The 12,565-nt window shown below is 36.5% G+C and overlaps 1 protein-coding gene across 1 annotated transcript; it reads right to left on the bottom strand.

The window, feature by feature from the left end:
- Nucleotides 1-2,620: 2,620 nt before the first annotated feature.
- LOC141719131 (uncharacterized) lies at nt 2,621-3,145 on the bottom strand. The gene has a single exon (XM_074521512.1). The coding sequence runs from the start codon at nt 3,143-3,145 to the stop codon at nt 2,621-2,623; it is 525 nt and encodes a 174-aa protein (XP_074377613.1).
- Between the last annotated feature and the right edge of the window lie 9,420 nt (nt 3,146-12,565).

Below are 12,565 nucleotides of genomic sequence, written 5' to 3'. Positions count from 1 at the left end.
TAACACTGAAAAACGGAAAAACCCCCACCCTACGGCCAACTAATTTATTCCTTGATAAATTATTTAATCGACAAGCATAGCTGAATTTATATATATAAAAAAAGAAGCTTACGAGAATTATCTGTTCTTTGTGATTTGAGAAAACCTTATAAATTGTGCTAATACCCTTGAAAGATTCTATCAGAGGCACTAAAACTTCAAACCACAATTTAAAATATATCTCGGGCGTGCCTCTGCCCTATGTATTAACTTTTAACATAAAAACTCCAGGTCCTGTAAAACTAGCATGTACAAATTGTATCTATGCCTTATTTCGTTCATTCATAGAGCTCCTAATCAAGGACAGCTTTCACCTTACAATTTAAAGAGGTGCAACGTTCCAACTTCCTTCACCACGTTATTTATTACTCCAATAAAATAGAGTGAACTGACATTTACCAAACCCTTTTGCCCCAGCTTCCCAATCCATTCCATCCACATTTCAACATGCTCAATTCCACTACCCCACTTTCTACTACTTGGCAAACTTCAACTTCATGTACATGAAGTAAATCCATTCGATACATTTGACTACGTTAAGTTCAATTGTAATGTTTTGCCATCATCCACGTAACTGATTATTTTTAGAGGTTTAAGCTTTAGCATTACACCCATGTACACTGAAACAGGTTGAGAACCAATCCCAAGATGCAACAGAAGTGAATATTAAATCCATGTGCTTTACGCTACAAGCTAACAAGTTCTAGTCAATTTTGAGGAAATTAGGCTATCTGCTCATGCCAGCCACAAGAGATTGCACGCCAGTTACAAACATACTTCAACTCCAGTCATCCGTTACTGGAAGTCTGGAACTTTAAAAAAAACCAGGAGTCACATATTTGAAAGATTCACACAAACCTTAAGCGAAGCCACACTGGTATAATATATGCAATTCCAATCAAGAGTATCCAATAACCACCCATGTTTGGCTTGAGTGCAAATTATGCCCTCCGTCCCACCCAATTACTTACCTTTGAGGGGCAGGGGTTCGGCACACACTTAAACTAATAAACATTAAAAAAAACTTAAATTTCCTATAATGGGCAATTTTCATATAGGACCAAGGTCACAATTCTGCAAAACTTCTACCTCTGATAACTTGCATATTCCCATAGAGACAAGTAAACACTAAACATACAGTTTGTTGTATTTATGAAACTTCAATCTTTAATCAAATAACCATTATAATGTGATATTAAAGAAGTCTCCCCCATAGAGACAAATAAACACTAAACATACAATTTGTCGTATTTATAAAACTTCAATCTTTAATCAAATAACCATTGGTACGAATATCCACAATACCCTAGCAAACAAGATAAACTCTTGATTTATTTAATCACTACATCCCAAAGTATATATTATAAACTTGATCTCCATTTTCAAGTGTAGAAGCTATTCTTCTCAATTAATTCTCAAATTCTAAACTATCACACTGACACTAGAGATTTCATCACTTTCTTTTTTCTACAGATAACACTAGTGATCCTCAATCTTGCAGCTAACTTTTTTTGTTTACAGAAGTTATGCTATACAAAGTGAATAAAGGGCAAGAGATATAAGCAAAGATTGAGATGATACTAGGTGGAATGTGTTATCAACAGAGATCATAAGATGTAATAGAAGGTCATAGTGCTAAATGCAAGACAAGAGCATACAAACCTTTCGATTAATCTTATTCGTCCAGGAATTCGACACTTCAAAAGATGCCAAAAGGAAAGCCATACATAGAAAAAAAGAATAGACCATGTGACCATGGTGTTTTTGGTTCTCTAATAATTGGTTTATTGTCACAAGATCAAGGGGAAATATGCTAATTTAGTTTTAGGTGTTTCTTAGCATTATTCAATTACAAATCACCAAACTCTGGGGTCTAACACATTACACGTGTATCATTTCTGAAATCAACTTTATATGAAATCTCAATTAGATCTGTCAGCAGTCAGCTGAAGCCAGTAACATTACAAACTGGTCTAAAAGAACCACATTCTTATAAATAGACTCCTTCCGAAACAAATACATACAAACCTATTCAGTCAATCTTTAATTCATCCAGGAATTCAAGTCTTCACAAGATGCCAGTAGAGAGCTATACATAAATGACACACCCGAGTGTCTTTAGTCCTTAAATAATTAGTAACTTAGTTTCAGTATTTTGTAGTGTTTGTCAATTATAATCATAAAATAATAACTTCTAGAGTAATAAATATAACTAAGAGCTGGCTCGTGTTTACTTTCCTCTTGTGATACATTAACCAATCACTATTAACCGGTTCTAAAGAACTACATTCAAAACAAAAACATTCCTTCCACAACATGTAAACATTGATTAGTGAGCATATAATCTGATCAGCTATGATCACGTAACAGTAGGAAAAATACATAAGCAATGCACAAGGCATATATAAACACAAATAAACTTAATAAATATAAGTATCCAAACACAAAGGAGCTACATCTCACTCCACGTTGCACAATCACAACACCGAAATAAATACACAATTCATCAACACAGCTAAACATCAATGTACCACACATACACATACAAATCACAGTAACAAACAGCTATCCAATCCGCAACTTAATTCACCTGTTTACCTTCAACCGGAACCGCAACATACCCCATCTTTTTCGGACTATAAATATCCTCATCAGAATTGTCCATCTCCTCATCATCCGAATCAACACCAAACTCAAACCTACGAGGCGAAAACATAGACCAAACCAAGTACATGATCGCAGCAGTCAACGCACCCGATCCAACACCAAACAACAAAGCTCCAACAATGCTAACTATATCGAGAGTGCTATCGCGAATAGACGAAGAAGTATCTTGGAGCTGAGGCGGGTTTAGAGAGCGGCGATTGGTTAAAAAGGCGTTGGATTTGTAAGAGAGGAAGTTGTTAGGGTTAATTGGTTGGGTGTTGATGAAAAAGAGGGTGACGTGGCTAGGGTTTTGAAGATTAGTGTTTTCAATTAGGGGAAAAGAGGTGGTGGTGGAGATGAGGAGGATTGTTTTGCAAGGTCTGGCGGCGTTAGAGGCGGCAATTGAGAGGAGGAGGGTTGCGATTAGGAGGATCAGGCGGTGGAGTTGTGTCGACGCCATTGACACTGCGAGAGAGATTTAATTCTGTGTGTGTGGATGTGTGATTAAAAATAGTACTATCTCTACAGCCCTATGTATTGCATGAATTAAATTTTATTTTCGAACTATAATTGTTAACGATATATTTATATTTAGAATTGTTTACGAATCGAGCCGTTCGCGAACAAGCTCGAGCTCGGCTTGTTAAGGGTTTATTCGGCTCGGCTTGGCTCGTTTATAAACTCGTGCTCGAATACAACATATGTTTGACAGGGAAAAAGAGTTAGAGCCGAGTTTTAGTATGTTCGGCTCGAGCTCGGCTCGAGCTCGGCTTGAACTTGTTCTGCTCAAGCTCAGCTTGTTAAGGGCTTATTCGGCTCGGCTCGGCTCGTTTATAAACTCGTGCTCGAACACAAAATATGTTCGACAAGGAAAAAGAGTTAGAGCCGAGTTTTAGTATGTTCGGCTCGAGCTCGGCTCGAACTCCACTTGAACTTGTTCTGCTCAAGCTCAGCTTGTTATAGCTCGAAGAAACAATATTTTCAGGATATTTTGAATTATACTTCCAATAGTTATTTTGGTTTAATTTAGATAAATATACTGATAACCGAAGAGATGTACAGAGAAAAGGATAATCCAAACTAAATCTAAAGCACAAGCAAATCACAACCAAAGATAAATCAAAACTATATGTAAAACACAATCAAATCGAACAATCTCTTCAAACACCCACTTACATACCCTTTAACTTCTTAATAAAACCGCCAATCTGGTTGATAAAACCCATATGCCCTCTGTTGATAAAATCTTGAATTCGAAGCTGCACTTTATTGATACAATTGTGTGTTTTGTGTGTGAGTTAAAACATAATAAAGATTTATAGGGTATTCAGATTTAGCGAGAAGGTAAACAGGGAGATGAGAAGAGAATGAGAAGAAGAACAGATGAACATATAATTTTGTTATCGGGGCAGGAATTGGTTTTGGCAATATAGATCTAGTCTTTTAGTAACTGGGCTGGGCTTTGATAAAAGATTTTATTAATTAGGTTGGGCTTGAACTAGTTAATTGGGCCAATAACATTATTTTTTTTAATTTATTAACGAGCTGCTCGACTCGGGCTTGACTCGGCTCGTATATGTTCGCGAACAAACTCGAGTTCGGCTCGTTAGTTAACGAGCTCGAGCTCGAACACATTTTTTTGTTCGATAAAGAAGCTCGGCTCGGCTCGGTTCGTCAGAAAAAAATAAAAGCTCGACCTGTTTATCTCAAAACTCGGCTCGGCTCGGTTCGTGAATAGCTCTATTTATATTGTTGTCTAATGGATAAATGATTTACTTATTTGTGTATATGAGCATGAGTATGTGTGGTGTGATTGTAATGTTGTTACAAGTATTTGTTTTAAGTGTAATTATTGACAGTATATGCATGTCGTTGCCCGGTGGATTGATAACGTATTTGTTTGGGTATATGACTTATTTTTAGGATGTTGTGATATTGGGTTGAACGTGTTCTTGGAAATTTGACATTAAGCTGAAATAATAGAGGCCGAAAGTGGTATTTCTTGTTGTCCACTGCTAATGACGATTTATGAGGGTTGCTGTAGAAATGTTTGTGATATTTGTTGTTGTCCACTTCTAATGATGACCCATGGGGATTTCTGTAAAAGTGTTTGTGCAGTATCCATGATGATACTACACAATATCGTAGTTTGTATGCTTATAATTTTATTTTTGATTGTTATTTAAATGTCTTTTCTTGACCTTAGTAACTTTTCATATCCCTCATTTAGTATTGACAAATACATAGTCTTTTAGTAACTGGGCTGGGCTTTGATAAAAGATTTTATTAATTAGGTTGAGCTTGAACTAGTTAATTGGGCCAATAACGTTGTTTTTTTTAATTCATTAACGAGCTACTCGGCTCGACTCGGCTCGGGCTCGACTCGGCTCGCATATGATCGCGAACAAACTCGAGTTCGGCTCGTTAATTAACGAGCTCGAGGTCGAACACGTTGTTTTGTTCGATAGAGAAGATCGGCTCGGCTCGGCTCGGCTCGGTTCGTCAGAAAAAAATATAAGCTCGACTCATTTATCTCAAAACACGGCTCGGCTCGGTTCGTGAACAGCTCTATTTCTATTGTTGTCTGATGGATAAATGATTTATTTATTTGTGTATATGAGCATGAGTATTTGTGGTGTGGTTGCAATGTTGTTACAAGTATTTGTTTTAAGTGCAATTATTGACAGTATATGCATGTCGTATCCCCGTGGATTGATAACGTATTTTTTTGTGTCTATGACTTATTTTTAGGATGTGGTGATATTGGGTTGAACGTGTTCTTGGAAATTTGACATTAAGCTGAAATTTATTGTAGAAATGTTTGTGATATCTGTTGTTGTCCACTGCTAATGACGATTCATGGGGGTTGTTGTAGAAATGTTTGTGATATCTGTTGTTGTCCACTTCTATGATCCATGGGAATGTTAGAACAACATGATCTCGGCCTTGCGTTTTATGATATAAATTTTAATGAGTGTGAACATAACATTAACCTTAATCACTACGGCGCAAGAGATTCAAATTCACGTATTCTACTGTATTTCTTGATTCTCCTTGGACGAAGTATGGGCTTCGATCTCCCAAGATGTACCTCTCCGTAAAGCTCCGAAATTCCAAAACCCTAGCTGGCTCCTTGAGAAAAACAACTACCTCTCTCAAACCCTAAGATCCTATTTCGTTTTTATGTTCTCGTGTTCTCACGTTCACGCACCGCTTCTAACTTCAGGATAATTAAAATATTTATAGGCTACAGTAGGGATCATGGACAATTAGGTCAGGCCTCCTAATGACATTCGGGACCATGCCCAATGTCATTAAATATTAATTCAATCCACTAAAGAATTAATATTTGCACTACCTTTCCTAATTCTGAAAATTAATTATTTAATTCGGCTCCCATATTATTTGCTTATTAAATTCCCCATGTTTAAGATATCGCATGTCCATTAATTAAATTAATTTCTGACAATTTATTTAATCAATATCTTTTCTCCTTGGTCATCCACTCAACCTTATAATTGTGCAAGAACAAATCTATCGGCATGACTAAAGCACAATTATCTTTATGAGCTTTCAAGAGGGCATCATCACCCGAATATATTTTTCGGACATGGTTTCCTTTTATAGTCAATATCACACTCTGTATATAATGTCGTTGCCCAATACATAAATTTGAAATTTAAAATAAATTACTTAATTTATGAATCAAGGCATGTGCATTAAATACAAGTGTCAATCACTATATCCAGATTAAGAACCAAAGCAATAATAATATCATAGAATCTTAATTTGTTAGGAATATGTGTATTAGTTTGATGATAAGTTAAACAACACACTTAAGTAGAAATCTAGTGTTTGTAGCCTCAACGGATAAGACCATCTTGGCTATCCGTTGAAGGAGTAGCTTTACTTAGCAATAAGTTTAGTATTGTAGCACATTTCATTCTCTGGATTCAAGTTGTAATTCTTAGATGTTGTAGGAAATTATCAGTCATGTTGACTACTAGTGGATATGCAAATAGGAGGGCTAATTATAAATATTTCATGCCTTGTAATTTTGTATAAGTGAAGAAGTATCAACTGATATTGAAGACCTTCAACGGATAAGAAACAAAGCTTCAACGGATGTCTCTAAAAGCTTCAACGGATAATATCCATCAACGGATAAATGCTTCAACGGATAAAGACTTCAACTGCTAATGCATCAACGGATAAAGCTTCAATGGATAAAACCTCAACGGATAAGGCATCAACGGATGAAAGCTTCAACGGATGCTTAGTTCATTAGCAGTTGATAGTGACAATTCATAAGCTGACAGAGGCACATGGGTTGACAGAGACAAACTGGAATGTGGAAGCCTCTAGGAGGAATCAAGAAAATACAGCATTTCCATTCTGGTGCAAACAAGGAAGTATTCAAAGATTAACAACTAAGCCTAAATTGCATTGGATAGAGAAATGAAGAAGAAACATGTGAAGAGCCTTTTTAATTGTATTTTACAGTTTTGTCTTCACTTGTAAACTTGGTGATATATAAACCAAGTAGCAGCTAGTAATTAGATGTGAATTTTCCAGAGCTGTTTAGAAAAATCCAGAGAGAAAATCATCTAGTTTGTACTAGGAAGCAGCTGTGATTTAATTCTTTGAATAACAGATTTTCTGAAATAACACATCTCTGGTGGAACAACAAATCCACCAGAAAAGTTTTTAAGTTCTTTGTGTTCTTTACATTTGTGTTTGAATATATATCTGTCTGTATCAGCTTCAAGCCATTCACACACATTTGCTCACTAAAACACTTAGCCTTAGAAACTATTCAAAACTTGAAAAAGTTTTGAGATTTACATTCAACCCCCCTTCTGTAAATCTCATTGTTAGTCCACTGGGAATAATAATTGGTATCAGAGCAAGCTCTTAACATACAAAGAGTTTAAAGATCTATTCTGCTAACATCATGAGTAAGAAGGATATTGGTGTAAAGATTCCAATCTTGGAAAGAGATAACTATCATCACTGGAAAATGAAGATGCATTTACATCTTCTCTCTCAAGATGAAAGCTACATCAACTGCATTGAAAATGGTCCTCACATCCCTCACAAGGTGGCCACAGCTGCTACTGCAACAGTTGTTGTTGGACAGTCTATTCCCAAGCCAAAAGCAGAATGGACTGTTGAAGATATTGAAGAGGTTCACAAGGACAAGAAAGCCATGAACATTCTGTTTAATGGCCTAGATCAAGATATGTTTGACAATGTCATTAACATCCAAACTGCTAAGGAAATTTGGGATACTGTGCAGCTTATCTGTGAAGGCACTGAGCAAGTTAGAGAAAACAAAATGCAGCTTCTCATTCAACAGTATGAATATTTTCATTTTGAAGAAGGAGAATCATTGAATGATACCTTCAACAGATTTCAGAAACTGTTGAATGGATTGAAGCTGTATGGCAGAATGTACCAAGTCAAGGACTCCAATTTAAAATTTCTAAGGTCTCTACCAAAGGAATGGAAGCCTATGACTGTTTCTCTAAGAAATTCTCAAGATTACAAGGACTTCACACTTGAAAGATTATATGGAATTTTGAAGACATATGAACTTGAGATGGAGCAAGATGAGCTGTTGGAAAAAGGAAAGAGAAAAGGAGGATCAGTTGCACTTGTAGCTGACAGTGAGAAGGTTGGAACCAGGAATGAGGAGAAGACAATGCCAAGTCTCAAAATTGGCACAAGCAAATCAGAATCAAGCAAGGGTAAAGAGCAAGTAGCTGAGGATGAAAACAATTCCAGTCAGGATGACTCTGATGATGTTGATGAACATCTGGCTTTTCTGTCCAGGAGGTTTGCAAAGATGAAGTTCAGGAAAAATACAAAATTCACTAAGCCAAACAAAAACATGGTGGACAAATCCAAGTTCAAATGTTATAACTGTGGCATTAGTGGACACTTTGCAAGTGAGTGTAGGAAGCCAACCTCTGATAAGAAGAAATTTGAGCAAGTTAATTACAAAAAGAAGTATTTTGATTTGCTCAAACAAAAGGAAAGAGCTTTTCTCACTCACTCAAGATGATTGGGCAGCAGATGGAGTCAATGAAGATGATGATATGGAATATGTCAACCTAGCCCTGATGGCTAATTCTGATGAAAATGAAACTAGTTTATCAAGCAACCAGGTAATTACTACTGATCTCTCTCAGCTTTCTAAAAATGAATGCAATAAAGCCATAAATGATATGTCCAATGAATTATATCATTTGCGAGTTTCCCTTAAATCACTAGCCAAGGAAAACACTAGGATCAAAGAGAATAATGTGTTTTTAAGTGACAGGAATGCTGTGTTAGAGGATCAGGTAATTGAGCTTGAAAAGATTAAACTTAAATGCTTGATTGTTGAGAGTGAACTAGAAGAAGCTGTTAAGAAAGTAGAAATTCTTTCTAAACAGTTAGAAAGTGAGCAAGAGGTAATCAAGGCCTGGAAAACATCTAGGGATGTTAGTGTTCAGATTGCCAAGGTTCAGGGAATTGAATCATTCTGTGAGGACGCGTGGAAGAAAAACAAAAAGGAGTTGGAATTAATTGATGGATTGTCAACGGATGTGGAATCAACGGATGATGAAAGTTATCCGTTGAAGGAAGAAAAGGAGCATCCGTTGAAGGCTCATCAATTAAAACAGGCAAGTAATTTCAAAAATAAAAATCTCAATAAGAAGGATGGTTCAACTCTCAAGAACTTTGTCAAAGAAGGAGCTAGCACATCCAAAGATGCTAGTAAGGTGAATATAGGACACATGACTTTAGATCAGCTGAAAAATAGGCTTAAGTTGGTTGAGGATAAGAAGGAAACTAAAAGAAATGGGAAGGTAGGGATTAATAAACATAACAATTACACACCTGATAGGTATGCTCCTAGAAAAAGCTGTGTGCATTGTAAAAGTGTTAATCACCTATCTGATAATTGCAAATCTGTTAAAAATGCTCCCATGCCTTCAAATCCCTCCATGCCTAACATGTCTATGTCACCTCTGCATGCTATTCCTGTTATGTCTCATCAGAATCCCCATGCACATTTTGCAAACATGCCATATATTAATAATCCTTATTTTACTGTATTTAGTATGCCTCAAATGCCATACAATATGCCTATGTGGAATAACATGTTTGCACAATCTATGCCTTATCAAATTCAATCAAATGTGCTAAATGATTCTGTGACTAACCCTACACTTCAACCAACCACATCTGAGATCAAGGTTGACCCAAAGTTACCTAAGTCAAAAGATGCAGGAGGAATGAAGTCTAGGAAAAAGATTAACAAGGCTGGACCCAAGGAAACTTGGGTACCAAAATCAACTTGATTGATTTTGTTGTGTGCAGGGAAAAAGAAGGAATCTATGGTACTTGGACAGTGGTTGTTCAAGACACATGACAGGAGATTTCACCCTGCTCACAGAGTTTAAGGAGAGAGCTGGCCCTAGCATAACCTTTGGAGATGACAGCAAAGGATTCACTATGGGATATGGCTTGATTTCAAAAGAAATTGTCATCATTGATGAAGTTGCATTGGTTGATGGTCTCAAACATAACTTATTGAGCATCAGTCAACTATGTGACAGAGGGAATACTGTTTCATTCAATTCTGAAGCCTGTATTGTCACAAGTAAGAAGGACAATAAAGTGGTTCTAAGCTGACTTCAACTCTACAGATGCAGAATCTATTACTTGTCTTCTCAGCAAAGCAAGCTCAGTTGAAAGTTGGCTATGGCACAAGAAGCTGTCCCATTTGAATTTCAAGACAATGAATGATCTAGTCAAAAAGGACTTAGTTAGAGGAATGCCTCTAGTAGAATTCACAAGGGATGGACTGTGTGATGCTTTTCAGAAAGGAAAGCAAAAGAAAGTATCATTCAGTAAGAAGCTTGAATCTGCAATTGATGAACCATTACAACTGCTACACATGGATCTCTTTGGACCAGTCAATGTATTGTCAATTTCAAGGAAAAGATATTGCCTAGTGATTGTAGATGATTTCTCAAAGTTTTCATGGGTTTATTTTCTTGGATCAAAGGATGAAGCTAGTGAAATCATTATCAATCATATCAAGCAAGTCAACAATCATCCTGATTTCAAAGTAAGGAATATTAGGAGTGACAATGGAACTGAGTTCAAGAATTCAACCATGAAGTTGTTCTGTGAAGAAAATGGTATCATGCATGAGTTCTCAGCTCCAAGGACCCCACAACAAAATGGTGTGGTGGAAAGGAAGAACAGATCACTAATTGAAGCTGCAAGGACAATGCTTGAAGAGTCAAAACTCCCAACTTACTTTTTGGCTGAGGCTGTTAACTGTGCATGTTACACTCAGAATATTTCTCTAATCAATCAGGCAAAAGGCATGACTCCCTATCAATTATTCAAGAGAAGAAAACCAACTTTAAACTTTCTGCATGTCTTTGGTTGCAAATGTTACATCTTAAGGAATCAATCTGATCACAAAGGGAAGTTTGATGCAAAGGCTGATGAAGGAATATTTGTTGGTTATTCTGCTGGAAAATCATATAGGGTCTACAATCTAAGAACCAACATTGTCATGGAATCTGTGCATGTTGTGTTTGATGATAAAAAGATTGATGGACTAACAGATGAGGGACATCATGAAGGACTCAAATTTGACAATATTGAGATATATTGTGATGATAGTGAAGATGAGAATGATGAAGAAGACATCTCAAGAAGAATTCAAAATCTGCCTTTGGATAATGCACAGAATGCTGCATCCGTTGAAAGTCATAATTCAGCTTCCGTTGAAAGAAGCAATGCAGCATCCGTTGAAAGACAAAGTGCATCATCCGTTGAAGTTCATAATAAAGCATCCGTTGATCACAGTCTGTCAACGGATAATCAATTCACTTCATCAGTTGATAGAGCTCCCAATTCCTTTCAAAGGATCAGCAACTCAGGGGGAGTTTCAACCAATCAAAATTCTATCTCACATCATGACAATACTGAGACAACCTCATCTAGAGCTAATCAACCACCTCAAAGGAAATGGACCAAGAATCACCCTTTTGAACTGATCATTGGTGATGCTACATCTAAAGTGCAAACTAGAAGGGCTATTCAAGATGAATGTCTGTATAGTAGCTTTTTATCACAGGAGGAACCTAAGAGAGTAGAAGAAGCTCTATTGGATCCATATTGGATTTTAGCAATGCAAGAGGAGCTAAACCAATTTGAGAGGAACAAAGTATGGAAGTTGGTACCCAAACCAAAGAACAAGAGTTCTATTGACACAAAATGGGTATTCAGAAACAAGATGGATGAAAATGGCATTGTCATAAGGAATAAAGCCAGATTGGTTGCTAAAGGCTATTCTCAATAAGAGGGAATAGATTTTGATGAAACATTTGCTCCAGTTGCCAGACTTGAAGCCATCAGAATCTTTCTAGCCTATGCAGCCCATGCCAATTTCAAAGTCTATCAAATGGATGTCAAGAGTGCATTTCTAAATGGGGAATTGGAGGAAGAAGTTTATGTAAGCCAACCTCCAGGATTTGAAGATCCAAACTTTCCAGACTATGTGTATTATCTGTTGAAAGCACTCTATGGACTAAAGCAAGCACCTAGAGCCTGGTATGAGACTTTGTCAAAATTTCTTCTAAATAATCACTTCACAAGAGGTACTGTTGACAAAACTCTTTTCTTTAGAAATGTTAATGGCTCTACAATACTTGTTCAAATTTATGTAGATGATATTATATTTGGATCTACAGATGATAAGCTTTGTAAAAAGTTTGCTAAGTTAATGCAAAGTAAATATGAAATGAGCATGATGGGAGAGCTAACTTATTTTCTTGGTTTACAAGTTAAACAAGTTAGTGGTGGA

This window comes from Apium graveolens, chromosome 4 (genome assembly GCF_009905375.1).
Source record: "Apium graveolens cultivar Ventura chromosome 4, ASM990537v1, whole genome shotgun sequence".
In the NCBI taxonomy this organism is placed as follows: domain Eukaryota; kingdom Viridiplantae; phylum Streptophyta; class Magnoliopsida; order Apiales; family Apiaceae; genus Apium; species Apium graveolens.
Note: the sequence above shows the minus strand (reverse complement) of the source record. Positions and strands in the feature narration are given on the sequence as shown.

Coding starts and splice junctions, on each gene's coding strand:
- LOC141719131 (XM_074521512.1), bottom strand. CDS start 3,145: ATGGCGTCGACACAACTCCACCGCCTGATCCTCCTAATCGCAACCCTC.